This window comes from Ambystoma mexicanum, chromosome 6p, assembly GCF_040938575.1.
Source record: "Ambystoma mexicanum isolate Mex_15411 chromosome 6p, UKY_AmexF1_1, whole genome shotgun sequence".
Lineage (NCBI taxonomy): Eukaryota > Metazoa > Chordata > Amphibia > Caudata > Ambystomatidae > Ambystoma > Ambystoma mexicanum.
In genome coordinates, this window is record NC_090935.1 from 823647432 (window position 1) to 823673472 (window position 26041).

General features: G+C 47.0%; 1 protein-coding gene across 1 annotated transcript in view; it reads left to right on the top strand.

The window, feature by feature from the left end:
• Positions 1 to 26041, top strand: part of PPIP5K2 (diphosphoinositol pentakisphosphate kinase 2) — a 2362281-nt gene that overhangs the window by 664755 nt on the left and 1671485 nt on the right. Inside the window, exons 11-12 of the mRNA XM_069625464.1 lie at positions 12057 to 12158; positions 22408 to 22494. Coding sequence (XP_069481565.1) covers positions 12057 to 12158; positions 22408 to 22494 — 189 coding nt within the window. The remainder of the gene's footprint in view (positions 1 to 12056; positions 12159 to 22407; positions 22495 to 26041) is intronic.

Sequence of the window (26041 nt, forward strand, 5' to 3'; positions counted from 1 at the left end):
TCCACCCCAGATTATGGTTGCTGTGTTGGATTGTGTAAGGTGAGCGAGCACCCAGTCGAAGTTGTTCGCCCCATCTACATTGGGGCCATAGGAATTCACAAATACAACCTCCCTCCTGGCTATGACTCCCTGCACTAGGAGAGCTCTACCCTCCGTGTCTTTTTCCACTTTTATCATGCGGAAGCTGACTTTTGGATTTATGAGGGTGGCTACTCCTCTGGCATACGATGAGTAGGAGGAAAAGTAACGATGACAGCCCCAGTTTCGAGCCCATAGATGTTCTTTGTGTGGTAACAGGTGAGTCTCTTGTATCATGGCTACGTCCACTTTGTGCCGCTTCAGGTATTGTAGAATCTTTCTTGTTTTGGACGGTATGTTACCTCCTCTGATATTCCACGTTGCTACCTTAAATAGGACGGATAGTTTTGTTGTTCATGGCACAGAACCTGTGTGCAGTGCCTCAGTGGCTAGCAGCGGCTCGACGATCTCCGTGGCAGCATGTTTGCGCCTGTTTGACTTGTTCTCTGGGAACAGAGGGACTCGGCGAGGCAGGGAGGGGACAGTCCGGCATCCACCCATAACAATTTAACTGAACAGTACCTTACACAGACAACCCCCAACTCGTCCGTTCAGCAACACCCTAAAGCGAAGTTAATGTTGTGCTTGGGGCTAGGGGTGTCACAGTATTAGTTTTATGGCGGTACGATAACCTTCTTGCCAAATGACGGTATATCATGGTTATCGTGGTATAGCAGGTGGAGTTAATGAATCGTAACAAATATTTTCTTAAAAAGGTCATAAATTGTCAGATTTATCATTACAAACAAAACCAGGCACCCAGGGCCAGATTGAAGTTCTGGTGTAAACCATAGGTTGCGTTTGATATCAGGCTTTGCCGACTTCATTTTGATGGGAGCCAGGATTTTAGCTACAGTTTCCAAATTAGTAGAAATCAGTTTTGCTAGAACATCCGGTGCATCAGTGTTAAGAGGCGTGGAGGATATGGTATCAAGTATTGGTTGTACTTTGTTCATAGTAATATTTTTTAAGTTGCGATACAGTATTTTGGTTTTGTTTTGATATTTATGTTTAATGGGGGGGGATCTACCAAGATATCAAAGTTCACAAAGAAGTGGTCGCACCACGGACATGGTGACACTAATATGTTAATATTAATTTCGTGTCTGGCTACCCAGTCTAGGGTATGACCCATATTATGTGTGGGCTCTTGTGCAAAGCCCAGTTCAAGCAAGGCGATTTGTAGTTCAAGTGCGGTCTTATCATCCTTGTGGTTAAACCACAAGTTAAAGTTTCCTATAAGCAGGTATTTAGTATTTGCTTTGAGAGATGACAGTAGAAAACTAGAAAGGTTTTTCACAAAATCTGCCATTATATTAGGTGGCTTGTATATGAGAAGTATATTCAGGGTGCTCCGCATTCAGACTAATTGTGATGCAAAGGGAGTCAACACCATTCATTACAAAATCCCTGCTTTCCCAAATGTTAAAAAATTATCTTGTGTATTAAGGCAATACCCCCTCCCCTACCATCTTTCCTGTCACATCTGATCATACCATAGCCTAATGGAATGGCTATTGGCGGAGATCCGGTCGCTTGTCGAGAGCCAGGCAGTGGAAGAAGTCCCAGCAAGGGTTTGGCTTCTACTCCCGGATTTTCGCCATACAGAAGAACCACCAGGCTGGCCTGAGAGTTGTGTTGGACCTTTCCACCCTCAACCCCTCCCTCTTCAAAAATGTAAGATAGTTACGCCAGCACTCATAGCAGAGACATTGTGCAAGGGGGACTGGATGTGCTCCCTGGATCTGAAGGATGCGTATCTACATGTCCCAATTTGGCAACCGCATCGTTCTTTTCTGCGATTCAGGATCATGGGCTGCCATTTCCTATACAAGGTGTTACCCTTCAGCCTCGACTTAGCTCCCAGGGTGTTTACCAGACTCATGAATGCAGTGGCAGCCCTCCTCAGGGGCTAGGGCCACCACCTCTACTCGCACCTGGACGACTGATTCGTCAGGGCGACATCACTGGAGGCGGTGCCCCACACTTCCTCCGCCCTTATGAGCACACTCTACGACCTGGGATTTTCGCTCAACCCCAAAAAGTCTCACCTGCAGCCTACGCAGAGACTGACTTTCCTGGGCCTCATCTGGGACATGTGCTCTGAGAGAGTTTTCCCCTCGGAGGACAAGATCATGGCCATTAAGAGGGCCACTAAACACTTCCTCACCCAAGAGGTGACATCGGCCTGGTGGTAGCAGCATTTATTAGGTCTCATGGCAGCGGTCCTACTGGCCGTACCCCACAAAAGACTCAGGATGGGGAGAGCACAGCTGCACTTCGCAGCATCATGGAATCAGGAGCAGGGCTCCCAAGCTTAGCTTGTCAACGTTCCTTCTTCTCTTCACTCGGACCTCACATGGTGGTCCAAGGACAGCAACCTGCGGAAGGGCAAGCTATCATGACGGACTCCTCTCTCGAGACTGGGGTGCACACCCTGGACAGCCACAGTGTCCATGGAGTCTGGACCCGGCAGGAGTCGGAGTCCCATATCATCTGGCTGGAACAGAAGGCCATCTGGATAGCGCTGAAAGCTTTCCTTCTGCTCATTGTGGGGGAAAGGACATCATCCAGACGGACAACTCCACCAGCATGTACTATGTCAACAAGCAGGGGGGTACTAGGTCCCCTCCACTGTGCATGCTAGGAATCATCATGTGAGAACGTAAAGAAATCCTATCACGGTCTTGCCCCCCTTGGGCAACCATGCACCGGTCTTTGACAATCTTAGACAATCTCCTCGGGAGGGGGGGGGGTGTGGATCACTAAATCCCCCTGATTTCGTATCTCAGGGCCTATGTGCACTGTGTTACTCCTATCTTACGCCTAACAACATACACCTATCTCACTCCTATGGACACAAGACACAAAGAAAACACAAGAATCGATTCAATTATAACAATAGAATACATTTATTTATGCACAGCAAAGCATGACGCAAACAATACTAAAACTATTGCAAATATCTAATTTGCACCTTTTATGCTTCTGGTGCAAATCTACCATGCAGTGGATAACTATAAGCCTTACAGGCTTCTAATGCAATCCCTGTCTGATTTCCCCTTTCCCAAACCCAAAGCTCTTTGTGTGAGTGTCTGTTCTAATCAATCAGTTTAGGCCATGAACCATACTTCACATTTGCATGTGCCTCTCTCCCCTCACCAGCTCTGTCTTTGTCAAGTCTCTCCTCTCCTGCTACTCTGCAACCAGCCAGTCAGTGTCAGGCCTTGCTCTCTCTCTGCCAGATTGATCTCATCAAGGCCTTATCAGAATGCTTCCCCAAGCTCTCGATCTCCCAAGCTGGTCTGCCAAGGCTGCATCACTGTCGCACCAAAATGCCTCTCTCTCATCGAACTCCATCAACATCTAAAAACTCCAACAACTAGCCAGACACTCCCCTCTCCCCTGGTTATACTATTCCATGACGCACTCAAATCCCTATGGTTACTTTAAGCATTCTTTCGTTTCTCTGTGTGTCAGCATTCTATATTCAGGCATTGCCAGAATGTCTGTGTACTTTCACTCCATGTTCTTGTCGTGTTCTGTGTCAATGTGACATTGGACATCATATCTTTATCATGGCCTTCTATCTGCCTGTGGTGCCTCCATTCCTCCATTCATACCCATTCACTCCACTGTTGGTTCTGTTGGCATCACAAAATCCTCTTTCCTCCAGAGAACAGGCCATCTCTCCTCTCATGCAAAAGGCACTTCTCCCTCTATCCATGTGGCGCAGCCTCCATGGCCCCAACCTTTTTTGTCTCTGTGAAGCACACAAGCCCATGCTGATAAGGCTTACTTTGCCTTCCACTTGGACAAGGTTTGTGTTATCTGTCTGCCTGCCAAGCAACTGTTTACGAATACTTGTACTCAGTGTAATTCAAAACAATCTTCGCACACCGTGGCGCTTCTCTGTCTCATTCAGTGGAATGGCTTTATAATGCCAGCTTAATGCTTTCTAGCGTTTACGCTTTCTCTCGCAATGCCAAGCGCTATCTATATGCTCAAAGCATATTCTAAGTGCACACTCTACGTGCATGGCGTCTCTACAATGCATACATGTGTACATGTATCTACAAAACATACCAATGTGTCATTCTAAATGGCTCTACATGGTATTTCAAATATGAGAGTGTGTCATTATAAATGCAAATAGCTAATGCATACAAAGTCGCAGTCCAATAATGTGGATAGTGTAATGTTACTAGTCAGTTGTAATCAGAATATATGATGGATAACTAAACATGATGCAATGATGGAATGATTCCTAAATGGGTAATGGTTCTCTAACAATAGGTAATGATGGGTAATGGTGTGTAATGATTCTGTACTGATAACAAACCAGGCCTCTCCATTTTGTCAGGTTCTACAGCTGGAGACGGAGTCCCATATCAACTGGCTGGAACAGAAGGCCATCTGGCTAGCGCTGAAAGCTTTCCTTCTGCTCATTGTGGGGGAAAGGACATCCTCATCCAGACGGACAACTCCACCAGAATGTACTATGTCAACAAGCAGGGGGGTACTAGGTCCCCTCCACTGTGCAGGCTAGGAATCATCATGTGGGAATGGGCCCTGGAGAATAACATATACCTCCCAGCCGTCCACCTTCCCGGGGAGTCCAACTTGGAGGCCGACAGGCTCAACAGACTGGGAGCGAGCAATTACGAGTGGCAATTGAACGACCAGGTGCTGCTGGAGATCTTCAGCTGATGGGGGCATCCTGATGAGGATCTGTTTGCCTCCTGGGACAACAAGAAGTGCCAGCAGTTCGTGTCCTGGCAGGGGCAGGGCCGGCTCCATGGGCGACACATTCCAGATCCAATGGAGCGGCATGACAGCCTATGCATTGCCGCCCACACCACTGGTCCACAGGGTGATCTGCAAGATAAAGGAATCTTGTCACCTCAGCATTATTTTGATAGCTCTGTGGTGGACTGCGAAACTGTGGTTCTCTGAGCTTCTCAGCCTTTCAGACATGCCTCCCATTCACCTTTTTCCAATGGGCCCAGCTCATCTTCTGGCGCAACAGAGGGGCAGGGTCATTCACCCCGCGCCACAGAAATTAGCCCTTGCAGCGTGGTTCCTAAGCAGGTCACGCTGAAGCACTTAGGAGCAAGACTACCAGGAGCCAGTACAAGAATAAGTGGACTATATTCTGGGCGGACTCTAAGGAGATCTACCCCCTTACGTGCACGTTGGATCATGTGCTCGCCTTCTTGGCTCACCTTGCGCACTGGGGCGTGCAGGTGGAGACATGCTGCACATATTTGGCAGCTATAGGGGACTACAGAAACTCGGAGGAGGAGGTCTTCTCCTCTTCCAACCCGATAGTGAAGAGACATTTGACAGGCCTCGTCAGAGTCTACCCGCCCATCAAAAAACCACACCCTGTGTGGGACCTCAATATAGTGTTGGGCGCCTTGGCTCACAAGCCATTCGAGCCAATGGCATCCGTGGACCTCAGGCTGGTCACCATCAAGACCGCTCTGTTAGTGGGACTCACCTCTGCTCGCAGAGTCAGCGAGATAGAGGCCCTGGTGGCCTCAGAGACCTATACTACTTTTCACAAGGATAAGGTGATCCTAGAGGGTGCTAGAGAGCCATCCAAGATGGCAGCTCACTAGCGAGCTCCATACAGTGCCCCGGACACATCCTGAAAAATAGGTGCCTTGAGTGCTTCCACACTCGTGTGAACGACGGAACCTGCAACCAGATTTCCTGGAGAAGCCCCAAGGGCAACCAGCTGCAGGCGATGTATACCGATGTATACGCCACCGCTACTCTTGCCTACTCTTTCGGCGGCAACAACACAACCAGGCGGACAGAGCCCAGCTGCGACCCCCTGCAGCAGGGTCGCCTACTCGATCGGGGCCACGTTCCGAGGGACCTGCTGCGTCGGAGAGGTTGACCGTCAGCGACCCGACCTGGTGCGGACTGTGTGTGGAGGCCGCCAAGCCCCAGAGACGGAGGCAGTTTGGAGTCTGTCGCAACGTCCAGTTGGACACTGCCCGGCCCTGCCTGCGCCCTGCCTCGCAGCCACGCCGGATCGAGAGAGAGGCTGGCAGCGAGCCCAGAGAGTGTCAACAAGCCGGCGGTGAAGACATGCGGCAGCTGTGCACCAGGTAGGGGCAATACCTATATGCTTAGTTGACTCCCCCCAGGTCCGCACAGACTCCGGGACACCTCACTCCCCACCTCTCGCCTGGCGTCTCCCAGCCTGAGGCCCCCTCTCGAGCGGCCAAGGTGGGGCGGAGCACACAGAGTCCTGCTGATCCCGGGGGAGCTGTGATTCCAGGAAACACTCCCATGAGGCTCCATCCCTCGGACCCACTCAAACTGTGCTTGAACACTGCTACGGCAGCCCGCACACCCATCTCCCTCCAAGGGTGGCAGACGGTAGCACTGCATCAAACAACAGACAAAAGGAGCCTCCTTATCTCCCCAGGGGATGGCCCAACCATTATAGCAGAGAGCGTCCTCTGTCACCATAAATGCCCTTGGGGGTCGGGAGCTCCACTAGACTCCCCCGACAACTTCAGGGGCCCATCCGAATGACATCACAGTCATTTACGGCCACTCCACCAGCTCCAGGGTCAAGCTTCACCCAAAAGGTACACCCAAGATACACAACCACAGGCCCCTACGTTCTTGGGGCCTATGCACCAGAGTGCTCCGGAGGGTCCCCTCAGGTGTAAAACCCTCAGCACTGGTGAGGGCCCTGCTCCCTCAACATCATCCAGCCCCCCCACCCCCTGCAACTGGGCTGGGAAGTGGAGACCCGGCGTGAGACCGGCGCCGGAATAGCCTCTTCGGGTCCCCAAGTGGACCCACTGCAGCACCAGACTGCGCTACGCAGCCAACAAACACATATCGCATAAACTTTGATAATCTGGCCCTTCGGCTCGGCCCCGGCGTGGAGTGACCCTGCCTGGAACCTTGCGGCGGTCACTGCATTGACACCCCACAACCCAATCCGCAACTTTTGCAGAATTGACCTGGCCCCTCTGCCCTACGGACGACCTACATCAACACCAGCCAGACTTCTCACCACGAGTGACAGCTCTTAAATGCCGCAACAAGCAATCTACAGCCATCTTCCAACAGGACATCATCCCTGACAGATGAATCCTATCTGACCTTCCTGCCATCCAACCTTGGTTCAGCCCAGCCTTTGCAGCTTTAGAACTCCCCGGGCAGCACACCATGAAGGAACAGGCCGGGCTCGCGGGGGTGGCTCCAGGCTCCCCCCGGCACCGCCATGGGGTCAGGCGGCCTCATTAAGTCCTCACCGCCTACAAGCCTACATTTGCCCTACACTTTTGTGTCACAGCTACAAAGTGCTCTGCTATAAATCACCAGTAGAGTCAAGAACCGCAACACAGATGCGACCCTCCAATCGGTTCAGCCGCCTCCAGTGAGCGCCCCACCTCCCCACCAGACCTCGCTACTCCACTCCGTACCCCAGCACCTCGCCTACCACCCGTGAAAGGATAAGGGGCTCCTGCGGACACACCCATTGTTCCTACTAAAGGTATCCTCTGCTTTCCATCTAAACGAGGAAATAATCTTACCTATGTTATATGCTGACCCTGAGGATGAGCCTCAGAGGGTTTTGCACTATCTGGATGTCAGACGTGCTCTGAAATTCTATCTGGACAGGACCAAGGGCTTCTGCAAGTCGGACGCACTGTTTGTCACCTTCGGTGGGGTCAAGGCCCGGTTATCAGGCATCCAAGGACTTTGTAGCCTGGTGGATGGTTTCGCCATCAAGGAGGCCTACGAGTGACAGCACAAGCCACTTCCAGCTAACATGCACGCCCATGCGGTCAGTGCCAAGGCCACGGCCATTGCATTCCAGCGGCAGGTCCTGTGGCAAGTCATCAGCAGGGCAGCCACCTGGGCCACCCCCTCAGCTTTTTGTAAGCATTACTGTTTGGACGCCGGCTCCAAGTCAGACGCGGCTTTCGGACAGGCGGTACTAAGGAACCCATTTTCTTAAGAAGGGTCTCCTCTCCACCCTACGGCTTCATTCAGTTGTAATCGCCCATGCAGTATGGAGGAAAGAGGACAGGACGTAAGAGTAATTATAAGTTACTCACCGTAGTGACTAACATACTCTTAGTCCATAGGCCCCTTTTCTCCATACGTCCCACCATCCTCCCCCCTAATAATACTGGTGTCATTAGGGAATGTTAAATTATTGTCGACGCGTCAATGGGGACTGAGGTATGGTGTCGGAGGGCGGAGTCAGGGGAGCACATGCTCCTAGGGCCGCACCCCTGCGTGCCTCTAAATTTAAAGGGCAAGAAGGTTTTTTTCGGGTGAAAAAGGTTCTGTCTGCCGTACCTCGCAAGGGACGCCCAGGCAGTATGGAGGATTATGGACTAAAAGTACGTTAGTCACTGCGGTGAGTAACTATTAATTTCTCCCTTCCATCCTCCCGTTTTCCAACCTCTTATATTCCTCTGACATACGAATTTCAAGTTGATTTCATCACCTAATGCACTGTTACCTGCATTATTTGTGAATCTATACCTAATAACGGTTTTGTTATGTTTGAATATGTTCTTTTACTTAATGCCTTTGTATGTGATCATTTTTGTTGAAAGGTTTTGTGAATAATACAGAACTAGTGCCCAGTTTTGATAAAGACCAGAGTTGGTCGAAACACGTGTACAATAAAGGCATTTTTTAACACTCATTGTGTAACTTTGTGTTATACAGTAATAGGGACCAGCATCACGTTCTGGTACCCAAACCAATTCTATTGTGCAGAAAGTATAGTTTACACATCACGCAAAGGTAAAGTCTACATAGTGTACTAATGGAACATCTACTCCTTAGGTATAATTTTGCTTTACGGTAACATTTATAACTACAGTTAAGTCCTAAAAACCAAATAAATATTTAAAGAAACCTCCTCAGTGTCTCTAAAAGGCCTGCAGTAATACTTTAAAACAGATGTTTTGTCTCGGGAGGATAGCTCAGGGGCAACATGCTCGCCGTGGAAGCAAGACGACACGGAGCACCACAGGTTTGAATAACATATCATATTCAGCAAATTTACAAATGCAAGTACACTTTTAGCTCATTTGTCACAATTCAAAAGCGTTTGAAAGTTTTACCCACGACACACACTTTAATGGACAAAGCCAAGAGGCAACTCCAGATTATAGGAAAAGGGAGACTAAATGCTCCAGGGTTAATTTCAGATGCACAAATCTATGGGATAATTCTTATAAAGTGTGCTACAGATGGTAATTCCCTCCAAATAGACTGCATAAGATCTATCCTGAGACGCCAGACACTTGTTGGAGAGGGTGTAGAGAAGTGGGAAATATGGGGCACATGTGATGTAAGTGTCCGAGGATCCAGACATATTGGAAGGAAATCCTGGCTAGGATATCAAACATTAGTGGTAGCCAACTCCTGTGGGCCCCTCTAGTAGTAGTTCTGGGCAGTCTGGATGAGGAGGGAATATATACCCATTGTTGGAGAATAGAGCAACATTGATCACTCAGCTCTTGAATGCGGCCCTGCTGTCGATAGCTCAGTTTTGGATCAAGCCTGAGGGAGGTGGAAACACTCATGCTGGTGGATAAAGATTTGGAATACACTAGAAATGAAAGAAATCTCGGCTCTACTCACTGACACATATGCTAAACACTTCGATATACGTTGGCGCCCTTCATAAAATACGTACAGGACAGGGAACAGATGTACCACAAGCCTCAAATTCTGCGCAATCTTTCTCTTCTCTGAGACCCGACTGTAGTATTTAAAGGAAGATTGTAACTCCCGATCTGTTGGAATGGGCCAACTTCAGGAGACTTTAGCCTATAGGATTTGTGTACTTGAACTAGCTACTTGAGGATGTGGAAACCTTGGAATTTCATTGTTTCTTTAGCCTTGTGGCGTTCCCCATTGTTTGTCTTATTATTTGCTTTAGTTTGTTGCTGGTAACCGATTACGAATATATTAAATTGAGTTATGGTTGTTGAAGTATACAATGTAAAACTGGACAAATAAAGCTTAATTTCTTAAATGCTACAGGATTTACAGGGAGCACTAAGGAAGGCAATGTTCAGGCTGACTACAATGAAGAGTCCCTTTTTGCCACTGTCCCATCTGTCTCATCTGTCCCATCACCCAGAGGAGTTCAGACCCAGGTTCCATGAACGGCTGTGTCGGGGTGGGAGTCAGCCAAAGGGGAAAGGGATTGAGCAAGTGGCAGCAAAGGCCTTGTCTGACACGCGCTTCATGGGTTGGATGACCGAGAAGGTGGGTGGCAGTGATGGAGGTGGCTTGGCCTGGGGGTAAAGAGGGTGAGATGGGAGGAAAGGAGAAAGTGATTACTTCAGGATAGAGGAGTGGTGAGAGGGACAGAAAGGGGAAGTCTGAGGAAATCAAAGCATGCCGAGTGTGCCCTGCAGAGTGCGTAGGGCCAGAGGGGAGAATTGAGAGGGAGAGAGAGAGTCGCAGAGGTTGCGAAAGAGTCCAGACGGAGGACAAGAGACATCCATGTAGATGTTGAAGTCTACAAGAAGGAGGAGTTGAGTGGTCGAGACCAGGAGTAAATAGGAGAGGTCAGCCCATTCAGAGAGGAAGGAGGAGACCTGACCAGGTGGCCGATGGATAGTAGCCACAATAAGGGAATGGCTAGGGGAGAGAGAGAGCCTGCAGACGAGGCATTCGAAAGAGGAGTAGGCCTGCGTAGGAATGACAGAGGCAGGAATCCACTCAGGGAAGATTAGGGCTACACCCCCTCCGGAGCAGTTGGACCTGGGTGCGGAGAGGATCTTGTAGCCGTCAGGGAGGAGAGTGTCAAAGCTTGTGACAGAGCTGGCCATGAACCATGTCTCGGTGAGACAGAGGACATCGAAGTCAAGTTCCTCCAGGAGGCGGCAGATGTCGGAGGAGTGCTTGACACCTGAGCGAGAGTTAAGAGTGACAATAAAGAGAAGGTTGCCTCCTTGAAGGACTTCCGGGGAGGGGTACAAATCAGAGGTACGCCCTGCAGAGGTATAGAAGGAGCCTGAGGGGGGGCAGAGAGGGAAGGCGAGGGCAGGATCGGCGAGGAGGAGGCAGCAGGTGGAGGCGATGAAGCTGTGGGGGGAAGAGAGGAGACAGCAGGAGAAGAAAGGAAATTGATGAGGCACGGGAAGCGTCTATCGAAGAGGAGAAGGTTGGTCTGAGGGCCTTGGCCCAGGATGGTGCCATTCACATAAACATTAATGATGACCTTAGAGGACTGGAAGGGGGCTAGGAGGGCATCCCACCGCTGCCACTATTAATGGTAGAAGAAGAGAAAGGAGAGAGCACAGAGACCATATGTAGAGTCCATAGGTCTGGTGAGGGAACGGCAAAGAGAATGTCGGTGAAAGTTTGCCCAGAAGAGGTGCTAGTATAGGTGTCAGCGATAGGGAGGCCTGGGTTGGAGACCAGGATATCTTTTAAAATTCTCCCTTCCAGATTTAATAAGTAGGGCAGGATAGTCGATAGAGAAGCAGTTGGGGAAACTAGGAGAGACAGAGAGCACCATAGAGTAGAAGGGCAGAGGAGAGAGGGGGGAGAAGGAAGGGGAGAGCACTAGGGAAGGACACAGAGCAGGGTGCAAGCACACAAGATGCGACAGCGAGAAGGTTGAGCAGTTGGACAAGACGCTGACACTCCTAATTCAAGAACTATCACAATGCAAAATCTTTTCAAACACACCTAAGTTTGAGAATCCTGAATAGTGGGAGAAAGGCCTAGGTTTCACAATGCAATTTTAGTTAATGAACAATGCAAATTTAAAAACAAAAACAAATAAAAGGCAAGTACAAAAAAGTCTCTTGTAGTATTTGCCAGAGTTGCTATAAACAATGGCCATAAATAGAAATTCAGTCATGTCTCTATGACCATGTTCAGATTTCCTATTAAATTGTTATTTTTTTACTTCCAATTCTCTTTCTCATTTTTCTGTCTTTGTTTTCTAGAAATATCATTATGCGGGAACTTGCACCACAGTTTCAGATCCCTTGGTCAATACCACCAGAAGCTGAAGATATTCCTATTGTGCCAACTACTTCTGGCACCATGTAAGTAGTCATACTAGCGCACACCATTTCATTGATTGTACTGAATGTTCCTGATTATTTACATTAATCAACTACAGTGTACAAACATTACTATACCACGTATGGTTTACAATTGAACCTGACCATTTTCAATTGCTAGCAAATAGATTAGATAGTTTAGGTAAAAGGTCACTGTAGGAAAGCCCCTTTCCTGCTGTGAAGAACTATATTTCGAAGGGATTGTGTCATCCGACGTATTACACATCTTTGACAGTAATTACCACAGCTGTGCTGCTTCGGAAAACATTTTTGGCGTATGCGTCCTGCGTCGTCGACGTCAATAAGCTGTCCCTCGAGGGCCTCTGTCGACGGTCGATGTCACCGGATGTTATATCTAGGACGCACGACGCCCGTAGCCTCAGTTCCGTTTTTTTGCGCTAATGTGTTTGCTTCGGAGTCTCGGCGCGCCTCAGTTCTTCTACTTCGTTTGCTAAAGTTGAGAAAATCTCTTTGTCTTCGACCCCGAAGTCGGGCTTCAAAAAGTGTCGGGACTGCAGTTCCAACAAGTCCATTACGGAACCGCACAACATTTGTCTGTGGTGCCTAGGTAAAAGCCACGCCACCGACGATTGCGATGAATGCCAGTCCCTAACTTCGAAGGCCTTGCGGTAGCAGAGGAAGTTGTTGTCGGTAGGTAAGATTGCTAAACCCCGTAAATCGAAATCTACTGTATTTCGACTGACGATTCGAGGGGCAACTCTCCACGTCGGCGCAAGTCCAGGGGGACTCGTTCTAGGAGTGGGTCCTGCCATTCCTCTGCCTCTTCGAAGGCATTTACGGAAGCGCCGTCACCTATCGCCTTCCCCGTCCTCGTCAGAGGACTCCGCGAGACGGCGGGTGGCTTGTCCCACGAAACACTTGAATGGGATGAATTCCGCTGGCAGATGATGGCGATTTCCGAAACGCAGGGCACCGTTCTGTCCGCGCCTTTGAGGGAAGCCGGCAGGGAATGTGCTAGAGGCACCGCTCGCACGCCTTCAGCTCTGACGGTCGGCGTGATCATGGGGAACCGTCGCGGGCCCTATCAGACAAGGATGATCGCCACCGTGCCCGGTCCAGGTCCCGGTCCTCGACGCTGTCGAGACCGTTGGAGCCTGTGAGGCCTTCGACGACGACACCACTTCCATCAACGCCCTCGGCGCCTTTTTGCAGAGAATTTACTGGAGGTGCCCCAGAGAGCTGTGGAAGCTCAGAGAAAGGCTCTCAGCAAGTCTGTGTGGCCTATGTTTGACTGGTTATACCAACGCGCGAGTAGCCGAGTAGAGAGGATCAATGAGTAACACTGTTCCTTTGGTAGATCGAGGGGAGCTGCCAGTCAAAGGGGCCAACGTAGGAGTACCAGAGGTGGAAAACAAGGTACTCGAGGTGCCAAAGCCGCTCGGGCAGATGTGTGGGTTCTGGAGATCATAGCCCACGGCTATTGTCTTCCTTTCCGGCAGAGGCCTCACGACAATCCACCGGGGAAGCTCACTTTGAAGCATACGTATCCGCTCCTTGCACAGGAAATCCTATCCCTGCTGGAGAAAGGCGCCATAGAACTGGTGCCTCTAGCGGAGAGGAACAAGGGATGGTATTCCCCATATTAAGACGGAGGGTTGAGACCCATCATGGACTTACATGGATTGCACAAACTCCTCAGGAAGGACAAGTTCAAGATGGTTACTCTTTCTCAAGTCCTCAAGGCCCTTCAGCTTCAGGATTGGTTGGTGTCTCTCGACCTCAAGGACGCTTACTTTCATGTGCCGATTCATCCCAAGCACAGGAAGTACCTGAGATTCGCGGGTGGCGACTCGCATTTTTAGTTTCGGGTGCTGCCGTTCAGATTGACCTCCGTCCCGAGGGTCTTCACCAAGATGATGTTGATGGTGGCAGCGCATCTCAGGATAGGGGGGATTCACGTCTACCCCTACCTGGACGATTGGTTGATCAGGGCATGCTCTCCCGAGCAAGTCCTGGATCATCTGTACCTCACCTGCCACTCCCTTCACAAGCTGGGCTTCTCCCTCAACCTAAAGACATCTCATGTGACACCTACCCCGTGGCTTCTAGTACATCGCAGCACATCCCTGGGGCAGTGTTCGCCTCCCCAGGTGAGGCTCATCACATTCTGCAGATGGTGGACAAGTTTCAACGTGCTCAGAGTCTCCCGGCATTTGAGTTCTTGAGGTTGCTTGGCCTCATGGCATCCTGCATTTTACTGATGCCAGAGGCCAGGCTGCGGATGAGATCTCTGCAGTGGGCGCTCAAGATGCAGTGGTCACAGTTCTCCGGCAGGATGTCAGATCCCGTTCAGATTCCGCCCTCGGTCACCCAGGACCTTCTGTGGTGGGCCCTCGAAGGAGATCTGTTGAGAGGGGCTCCGTTTTGGCAACCGTGGTCGGAGGTGACAATATTGATAGACGCATCCCTCATGGGGTGGGGAGCTCATGCCAACGAATTGATGGCAAGCGGCCGTTGGTCTCTGTTGGAGTCCAGACTCCACATCTATCTCTTAGAGCTGCGGGCTGTCAGGCTAGCCCTGAAGACTTTTCTGCCATCTGTGCGGGGCAAGAATGTCTCGATTATGATGGACAATACAGTGGCCATGCACTACCTCAACAAAAGGGGGGGCAGGGTCACTCCCACTGTGCAGTGAGGCGATGCAGCTCTGGTTCTGGGCCATCCAACAGGAAATTTCGATCTCGGCAGTTCATCTGGCCGGAGACGAAAACGCGGTGGCGGACGCTCTGAGCAGGCAGAGCACGGTCTCTCACGAGTGGGATCTGGCTCAGGAAGTTCTTTTAGAGATCTTCACCCTTTGGGAAACCCCATAAGTGGATCTCTTTGCCACCAGTGTCAACTGAAATTGCGAGAGATTCTGCTTGTGGGAATTTCCTCCAAGAGGAGCCTTAGGGGACGCGTTCGTAGTGGAGTGGTCCTTCCCACTGCTGTACGCGTTCCCTCCAGTCCCCGTCATTCTGCAGGTGTTGCGGAGGTTGCAGAGGTTTGAGTCCTGTATGATCCTCATTGCTCCGGCATGGGTCAGGAGAGCATGGTAACCGGACCTTCGAGACATGTCCATCTGCCCTCCACGTCGCCTTCCCTACCAAGACGATCTGCTCTCACTGGAGGGGTTTGAGTTCTCTATCCAGAGGTCAAGTCTCTCGGCCTTCATGTTTGGTATCTGAAAGGCTGAGATATAAGCATTGGGACTTCCCCAAAGACGTGATGGAGGTGTTGGTTTCGGACAGAAGGCCCGCAACAAAAGACCCTGTACCGTTGCCGCTGGAGGAAGTTCTGCGACTGGTGCAGGGTACAGAATGTGGATCCTTTCCAATGTTCCATTCTTTGGGTTTGTCTTTTTTGCTTTCTTTAGCCCACAAGGGCCTGCATGTGGGTACCATTAAGGGTTACCTGGCGGCGCAGTACATATTTAAGCGCTTGTCTGAGGAATGTTCTTATTTTAAGATCCCTTTGATGTCACAGTTTCTAAAAGGGCTAACTAATGTGTTTCCACCGTCGCCTTTCCAGGTGCCGGGATGGGATTTGAATTTGGTTTTAAAGTTCCTAATGGGAGCTCCGTTTGAGCCCTTACATTCTTGTCCATTGCGACTATTGTCCTTTAAAACTGTATTTTTATTTGTGCTTACTTCTGCACGCAGAGTGAGTGAGTTGCAGGCACTTTCCGCCAAACCACCCTTCACTGTGTTCCATAAGGACAGGGTTGTCCTTAGGGTGCGGCCTTCCTCTCTTCCATTGTGTCGGAATGCCATCTGAGCCAGAAGGTAATTCTTCAGGCATTCTATCCTCCTCCACATCCTGGTAAGGAAGAGGAGAGGCTCCATAGGTTGGACCCTAGGAGAGCTTTGAGTTTCTATCTCTCATGGATGTCCTGGGTCAGAGTGGACAATCAGCTCTTTATTGGTTACGCTAGAAGGTGTTTAGGTCAGGCTGTTTCCAAGCAGATCTTATCTAGATGGATCATTTTGACGATCTTTGAGTATTATCGTTTGGCAGGAAAGGACCCTCCAGTAGGTTTACAGGCTCATTCTACTAGGGGTATGGCTGCCTCCACTGCCCTACAGAGGGGTGTTCCGATTCACAATATTTGCGAAGCAGCCACATGGCCTCTGTCCATACCTTTTGTGAAACATTATTCCTTGGACTCTATCCATGGGCAGGATTTGGCGTTTGGTAAGGCAGTCCTCTATTCTGCAATTTTATTGGGCTTTCTAAATTGATGCAATTGTAAATTCTTTTCCCACCTCCATACGTTGGTACTGCTTTGGGAGTCGGTCAAAGATGTGGAATACGTCGGAGGACACAATCCCTTTGAAGAACAAGTTACTTATCTTAACTGGTAACGTTCTTTCGATGGGATGTTCCTCCGTATTCCACATTGTACCCTCCCTACCTGCCCCTCTACGGAATTTCTTATGCGATTGCAGCTTACGTTTACGCAAGGCTTTCTGTAGTCATACTGGCAGGAGATTGGTGCCACACGTTCTGGGGGTAAAAACTACAACTGAGGCTATGGGCGTTGTTCATCCTAGATATAACATCTGGTGACGTCGACCATCGATGGAGGCCCTCGAGGCACAGCGTATCGACAACATCGATGCAGGACACCTACGCCGAAAAAGTTTTCCGAAGCAGCACAGCTGTGGTAATTACTGTCAAAGATGTGGAATACGTCGGAGGAACATCCCATCGAACGAACATTACCAGGTAGGATAAGTAACTTGTTCTTTACCTGATGCTCAATGTCGCATATATGTAGTAGCTGATCTGTGGATGGTTGGAAGTAAACTAAGCATTTGTGGAAGAAATCACCAACCTAGTCTCTGCCACAGAAATCAACCAGAGGACAATGCCAAGAACATCAGAGTAACTCCTTAATCTCCTCCATGCTTAAAACAGCACACAACATATCACTAGTTCCACCCATATTGGATACAACTGCAGCCTTGTTTTCTCTGCACTAAAAGCACCGAAATGCCTGCAGCCTAAAATATTTGGATTGGACAGACCACTTCCTCATCCTGACCCATAATCATCAAACAGTACAACTCTTTCAAGAAAAACCTCATTGGCATCATCCCTCCTACGCCATCACCCTGGTGCATTACCAACTTTACCCTGGCGACTACCATAAACACATATGCACCACTAGAGCTATGGTAGACGAAACCATCTGCAGCTTTGTACGCACCAGACTGCACTTTCAGTAAATGCCTCATCTATAAACTAGCACAGAGCAAATATCTGTCCAACGGCTACCTCAAAACAATCTGTGCTACGTGTACAAAATAGTTTCCTCAGAAAAAGCTGCAGGGGACCATTACAGAAGCCACCAGTAGAAGCAGTGTTCCATTTAAAGCAACCAAGTAGAGCAACAACTCACTTTCGGACCACATAGACACATGACACAAGATGATTATCGCCTACCCTCTCTCCATCCTGCTAAATGTCACACGCAAATGAACCATCTTCAACACACAAACAGAAACAGACGTAACAAGACCGTATAAATATCCTAATGTGTTTCTGGTTACCCTTAGTTGTATTAATGCACCAATAGACCAAACATTAAAAACGCAAGAACTCGATTCTTAGTGGTCAATAGTTTTGTGTTGTTATTGGTCATTCGCCCTATATGATGACACGTGTTTCGATGGTTCCTCTGTCTTTTTCAAATCAGGGCTTGAGTATTTACATCCATAAAATTATATGACAAAACCAGTAGTGAGACAGACATGGATTGTGTGACATGAAAAAGCATAATGAACAGTCAACAGTTTGATTGGTGAAAAAAGAAGAAAATAAAATAGATTTCCAGGTTCCTCAAGGATCAAAGATTTCACGTATAAATATCCTTGCTGTCCTCAAAACTGTTATACATGAAGACACCCAATTCCCATCGACCACAGCCAAAGGACTCCCTGGATAGGCCCTCACCCTTCTGAGCATAAATCATGTTCCTAGCTCCCAAAGCATCTCCCCCCGAACCAACTGCAACACAACCAATCCTCTCCTTACTAAATATAAAGCTTCTCTTAGTCAATTATTGACCCATCACTCATCTACCATTCCTTGGAAAGGTAGCCACGAAAGTAGTAACAAATTAATTTTGAGATCAAATCAACATTTGCTGTCACTTGCATGACCATCAATCAAGCTCCACTTCAGACAACAAAGCTCCACTGAAATATTGACTATCCCGGTAGTAAGCCGTGCTGGCCACACAGCTGACCGCTACGGTTCATGCTTTCGGTTACCCTAAGCCTTTGTGGAAGCCGATATCGCCGTTTTACATTACACTTCCTTTCCAATCCACATTAGAGCATTTCAAGGAGTCCATCTGAACACTAGGAGCCACAACATACTAGGCACTAGAATTGATCATGACCCCTCTTCTCCTATCCTGTGAACCAGCTTCTTTTTCAGCACTATGTTTCTTCCTGGCTGGATTTGTGATTTATTTAAAAAATAGAAAATACAGTATTCACAGAAAAGTCTGCATTTCTAGAAAATTAGATGTTTATGGGGCCTCTGTGGCTATTTAAGATTTAAACTTAACCAGGATATTAGGGAATGACTGCTTCCTGGTTGATTTTTAGCCCCTTTTGCCTGATTCTATTCTGACCTTTGTCCTTAGAATGTTTGTAGACTCATTTGATTGCAGCCCACTGCCAGGTTCTTAGACATGCTTTAATTTCTATGCTTTTTAAAACAGACAAATATATGCATTCTGTTGGAGCTACACATTGATTTGTTTGATCAACACTAATAGGAAAATATTGCTGATGGTTATAACCATTCCCATGAAGAAGGTAATGCCAGAATCGGTACATGAAAATTAAGCTGGTTTTGCTCAATACAGAATGCAGCAAATGGTGTAAGAAAATTACTGCCATCAATAGCAAAAGGGTAGAATGACACAACTGTGTCTGTCGTTGCCACTATGCTGAGAGAGAATATAACCATAGCAAAAGAGAAACATCCATTTTCAATGACGAAAATGTTTCTGCTATCTTGAATTTGGCTGGACTACTACTTCATGCTTCCCATACAGCTAGAGTTCTTACCAATGGACTTACTTTAATAATTCTGAAGAGGGCTCAAGACAGATTTCCTCTTTTCTCCCTCTTATTAATTCTTACAATGAAACCTTAAGTTATCTCAATAAGAAGGGAAACTGAACATGGAAAAGAATAAAATGTGATGGTATTGAGCCAAAATTCTGCCAATTTGCTGATGCTCTGCCAATGTTCCAGAAACCATGGTTATCCTGAGGAAAAGCATTGATTGGTTTTTGCTATATTTGAATACAAAATTAAGTAGTACAAATCATAGCAGATGATGCTACCTCCCTTGTGTCAAAAACATGACTTCATTGACTGAGCTTTTTAATGCATATATCTGGGGATATCAATATCTTTGTAAATCTTATGATGTATCTTTATTTCGTCAAGTTTAAAATTCAGATAAAAATTCACGTGGACAGATGGACGTATCTCAAGGTTTTGTTTTTTGACTAAGTGAGCACTATAACATTTTTTTTCTTGATAAAGTGATGGAGAAGGTGAGGTTTATCACTCAGCTCTAAAGTGATCCTACAAAATATTGAGTAGGAGCAGCAAGAAGCTGGTGGATCTACGTAAACTGCCAACACCCATAATACGTACACCACAGAGAGGCTGCACCTGCAAGCCTGTTCCTTTGTCCCTTTTTAGAATAGTTGTTTTGTAGCATTCAAAGATATTTTCTTTCAACTACACATTAGAGACTAAGCAGCAGAAGCACTAAATAGTATTAAAAAAAATGTATAGAACAAAAAATGACTTCTTTATGCAAAGAACTGATTTGAGCAAACATCAAGTCAGTGGGATGAGGCCTAGTCAAAAACCAAACATGTACCTGCATTTTATCAAGGCTTGATGTTTTCCCACAGAAGGCTTTATTAACCTGGCTCTTCCTGTTAGTCATTTTGGGAATGTAGTTCTAGAAGTCTGCTTCCTCTACAACATTTTAATTGGTGAAATGTAAATTCCATTCGTGTTTCCAAGTGTGAGGAAGAACAACCTTGCTTTAGCCTATTTCAATTATTTTGATGAATGGGTTACTTTAATTCATTAAGATTTCCGGTTCTAAAGAATTTATATTGTTCAGATGTGCGGGATCTTAACTTTCTACTCTTTTTTCTTCTGATCATGTCTTGTTTCAGACATAAGGTGTTTCTCTTAGGTTGTCCCAGGGAACTACAATACCAGGACTATAACTCTCTTTATGCTACAAAGAAACCTCATTAAAAAGAATTATAGGAGTGTAACTAAAGTGCACAGTGCAACACCTCTGTGTGTTGGATTTTCCATTATTAAAGGTCATTCACAATGCAATAGCCATCCGCTGTCGAAGCCCCCTCCCTGCACTGCAAAAAATTATCAGAATCATAAATTCCTGCAAACGCATCTGTGGTATGGAATTACCGCCAAGATGAGCACTATAGAAGTTGCAACTGCATTAAGTCAATGTTAGAAATGTTGATACTTGTCACTTGGCATTCATGGCTCGTAACATCTATAAAATGTTTAATGGCGTGACCCATATTAGGATGAAAGTGGAACCATTACCGAAAACCTGTTTGGAGCTTAACGCACTTTGAACCAAAGTAGACATGTCTAACCACAAAACGTGTTTGCTGGTCATCTCTGTAGGTGGGGGTGAAAATGTCATGTGTTTTAACCCAGTGGGAAAAATCTGTTGGCTGGGAAGGTGGTTTTCTAGTACAATTGCCACTTATGTGACATCAAATAGATAGATTTGTGGAAAGGAGGGAAATTAATATCATTTCGATATCTCTCTCACACATGGCTTGCATGGTTGCACATATGCTGAGTGATCAGGTGAGTGTTGGCAAAAAATCTCAGCTGGAACACTCTTCCTTCAGCTCTACCTGAACATTGGAGCTGCATGCAATATATAGCCGAAGGACATTATTCCACCTTTCAAACCTACAAACTTCCATGTGCTTCCATGACAGTGCACATTAGCCTACCAAAATACTGGTCCAAATAAGCTATTCATGGCACAGCTGCTGGTGCTGAAATTGAAGAGTCAGCCAAATTAGATTTGCAATTGAGCATACTAGACCCCGACAGTGATTGGCTCTGCTGCTTATTGGTGATATAGGAATTGACAGGGTGTTTTAAAACTAAGAAATTCTGGTAACATGTCTCGGAATTAATTAACCTGGAAATGGATATGCCCGTAATGCCTTCCATTTATATTCTTTCTTTTTTGACAAGAAATATAAACTTTGTCAAAATTGCCTATTGCCCCAGGGTTGTAACTGGGTGACTGATATATTAACCATTTATATTAAAAAGTGAGTTGTAAATAAACACAGATGTGACATGGGCATGTTCATTGATTTTGCTATCCGTTCCTGGAAATATGCAACAGAATGATCTTGATTTTTGGGGTTTTGGCTGATGTTTTCTCACTCTAATGTAAGGGTTCCTTCAATTTCCCTTTCCTCCATTTAACCACATTGCACTCTATACTGGACCTTATGAAGTGTATTACATTACTGTAGTGGTGATTGTTACTGTGCTTTTAGTGATTTTATGTTCTTAATATTATAAGTATCTATAAACATATTATTATCACACAGGTAACTGCTGCTAGATGTGCTGTTTGAAATGTAATTGGTAGATTATAGTCTGTTGCCTCCTAACAGAGAAACTTTGAATACAAAGAATTATATTGTTGTCTCTCCAGATCATCCCACAATTCCCAAATCTCAGGAAATCCACTCCCAGAATGGTGTGTATTCTGCATACTGTCCTGGTTCTTTCTAGGCATGGGTAGACCAAGGCCTGTATTTCACACTGATTTATGCTTGATCTTTAAGCTTTTCTTGGTCCTCTCTGTTTGGGAGTGCAGATTTGAACTAGAGTACATATGATTGACTACAAAAGGTTAGAACAGCAGTATATTTGGATCAAATGAAGGAGACAATCACACAGACCATCATAAGATGTCCATGGTAGAGAAAAGTGGTGGTTGGTGGTGGTGGTAGTAGTAGTAGTGATCAGAACATTTCAATTTTATCATTGAATCATATTCTATATGTAAATTACTTTTTTGTTGTTTTGTGGTATTGGATGATGGCTCTGCATTTGTTTAATGTGTAGTTTCAGAACTGTACTCATTAATCTTTTTACAGGATGGAACTCAGATGTGTTATTGCAGTTATACGCCATGGAGATCGAACACCAAAGCAAAAAATGAAAATGGAAGTTCGTCACCAAAGGTAGATACATATGATCTGTTTGACATCGGATTTTGGCCACAAAGCAAGCCTCTCTCAGCTATACACATGAATTAACCTGATTTCTGCGAAATTACAACAATTATCTTTATTCAGCACTGTTAAGAATACTAACCTGGGCTCTCTATTTTTGGGGAAATGTTTTGGTTGGTTGACTTGCCAGCCTCTTTCGAAGGATTGCAATGGAGTCTGCTATTTAGAATATAGCCATGTTTTCAAGACTTGGAATGAAGTATGTGCAATAGTTGGCAGCAGTGTGTGTGAATTTATTATTGTCAAGATGCGTAATTGCATGAATGACTCTAGGTAATAGAGGTTTCAATATAAAGGAAAAGAGGAGTGTTCCTACTGAACAATCAAGTCAAAGATCTAGGAAATGGGTAAGATATAGTGCAGTAGGGATTTCCTATCTAGTAGGGATACTAGTCTCTATTTGGTGATCTGTTCTATCAGTCTAAGGGGATAGCACTGAGCAAACGTATTGTAACAGCCTCCGGGATATAATGTCCTGCAAGCCTCTTGAAAATGCATCTCCAGGGATATATCACTGAGCATCTTTCTTAAAACAGTAACTCAGTGATTTAGCACTCAGCAACTTCTTGAAAACACATTGGATCCCATTATGAGTCCGGTGGTAGCCATGCCGGTACATACAGGCACGGCTGCTGCCAGAGTCATGAATTTACCGGCACCCGGCAATGGGGACCTATCGGGGCATTACAGCCCTGGCGGACCCGGTAAATCCCTAATGCCGGGTGCCGGTAATTATTACTCCACATTCCCATTTGAGTCCCATTGGACTCAATGGGAATGGGGAGGCCGAATGCACCGGCACCATTCACGAATGGTGCCGGTGTATCTGTCAAGGTCTGCTCGCGGGTGCCAGTACGCCTGCCAGGTCAAATCTGGCAGACGGTAAGGCACCCGCGAGCAGAACTCGTAGTTTGCCGGTCCGGTAACAACAGTACCAGCAAACTTACTGGTACCGTTGTTACTGGACCGGCAACCTTATGATGAGGCCCATTGTCTGTAATGTAGCACCATGGATGTATTTTGTCCCTCCACCGCAGACTCTGGGATATAGTGCACAGATCACACATTTGAAACTCGCAAGGATTTAGTACTCCACTCACATTCTTTACAACCTCCCAGGGATATTGTTGTCAATTGACTTGCTGGGATATAGCTTCCTACTCAACCCCATGGATCTTGCTTGATGTTGTCTTTGCTCAGAAGTTGTTCCCAGCTCACTCTGTCACAGGGTATATCTCCTCCTCGCTCTGCTTTAGTTAGTGCCGGATATTCTCATCCGCTTGTTAAGTCACCTGCCTAGCCCTTCTGTGGACTCATTAGTGTTGCACAGTCCGTTTCGAGGGCAAAGCCAGTGAGCCCTACACAGGCCATCCCCAGGAAGATGACAACATCAGAAGAAGTCTCATTTTCCCCATCACTCTCCTGTGCTAGCATGGTAGTGTGCATGACCTTATCTCCGGCCTTGCCTCCTAAAAGCAATACTTGCCAGTATCTTTCTGTCTTTGTTAGATCCACTCCTAAAGCTATGAACACTGCAGGGGTGAAAACTGCGTTGCCAACAGGACCTTGAAATGGGTGAAGGCTGCTAACAAACTGAAGCATAAAGTCCAACGAGTGCTGGAGGGCACTATGGCAGAAGGAGATAGACCACTGAGCTGTGCGGTGATGCAGGAAGCCAGCAAGACCAGAAAACAACATCGAGGTCCGCTGGACCACCAGGGATCAGGAAAGGAGCAGATTCCCACCTTCCCTTATGACAATTACCAGTCTATTTACCCAGCTGCAGCACAAACCAAGACATCGACCATCTAGGGCTGGCATCACCAGTCCGCAGTCACCCTTAAAGCTAGTGGGGCTTAGCCCCCTTTTGAAGATTTACCTTGGCACATACACATCCTGAGAAGAGGAGACGGACCAGGATTGTCCAGAGTAAACTGTTCAATCCGTACAGTACAAAGGGAGGAAGACTTAAGCAGGGAACAATAATGAGGAAGGTTGGGTTATTCGGGTGATGTCAGCTCAGCAGTGGAGGTGGAGGATGACCAAGACACCAGTAGAAGGGAGAGGCGGCTTCTGGAGAAGATTGGTAGAACAGGTGAAGTATTGACTAATGAGTGAAAGTGTTTCTGTCGTGTGAGTGGATGTATTTGGGTGGCAAATGAGTAGGAGTTAGTGTAAAGAGTGGATGTGAAATGCATTGTACAGGGTGAAAGGAGACTTTATGTAGTGGGAAGAGCACAGTGGTGGTGGTTGTGGGGGGAGGAGCAGAGTGGTGGGAGTGGAGGGAGAGTAGAAGAAGTGATTACATCAAAGGGAAAAGGGGAGGAGCAGGAGGGCCAAAACCGCTGAGGGACGGAGGATTACCAGTAGTAGTATTCTGGAGAGAGGCACAGTGAGAGAAAGATCAGTGGGTGTTATCGAACTAGCCAGAATTCAAGTAAGTGCTATGCCCGGTCCAAATCCTGATTAGAATTACGAACCTCTGGAGTAGGGACAGTTAGGAAGTCACTAAGGGCGTTGAGGAGCTTCCATATTCGGGAATCGCCATTCACAAAAAAAGTAGAGACTAGGCAATAGGGGTTACTGTTTCATAGCACTCACCAGAGCTGCAGATGCCGGTTCCATGTGATATTTTCGCCGCAAAAATATTGCCATATTTTTGCGGCGAAAATAACACATGGACCCTGCGGGGGACACCCCTGCAACCCCCGCATCATTTTTTTATGTGCGGGGGACACCCCCGCAACCCCCGCACCTAATATTTTTGGTGGCGAAAATATCGCCTATGGCCGTTCCTGACCATATGTACGGCGATATTTTTGCTGGCGAAAATATTACAAGATACCCAGATGCCTGGGGTAGGGAGGCAATCCCAAGGGAGACTAGAGAAAGAGGGACCTCCCCAGGGCCCACACGATTTAAATAAAAACCCTTGAACTGTCCTCTAGAGTCAGATGGTTTTGTGCCATCTGTGACACTTGTCTCTGGACTTAAGAGCTCCTTTTCTAGGTTTGTCAGGACTTTCAGGCTTCTCCCCTCTTAGATTTCTCAGCCATTTCATCTTGCTCAACCCCTGCTGCTCTCTGACCTTCCAGCTTTCTCAACTCTTTCAGATCCTGATTTCTTTGTCTCAGATCTCTCCGTTTTGCAGCTCTATTTTACCAGCTTTCTCAAATCTCTTGGGACTTCCAGCTTGGTCGGCTCTCCCAACACCCTTGGGCCACTTAGCATTTCTGCATCCTTCTGACTCTCTTTGCCAGGTTCTCGCTATTGCCACATTTGGCCTGATGCCATTCTGCTTTTATATCCATCCAAGTGGATATGCTCAGTGGGTATTAAGAGGGAGAATGCCCTAACACATACCTATTCAACTGTTAACATTTTCTTTTTCTTTTAAACTTTCTTTGATTGGTTCACGTCTTAAGACATTAAAAATGACAGCATCAAATTGAGGTACAACAATGAGTTCTAGTACAGGTAAGGTATCAAGAGATAT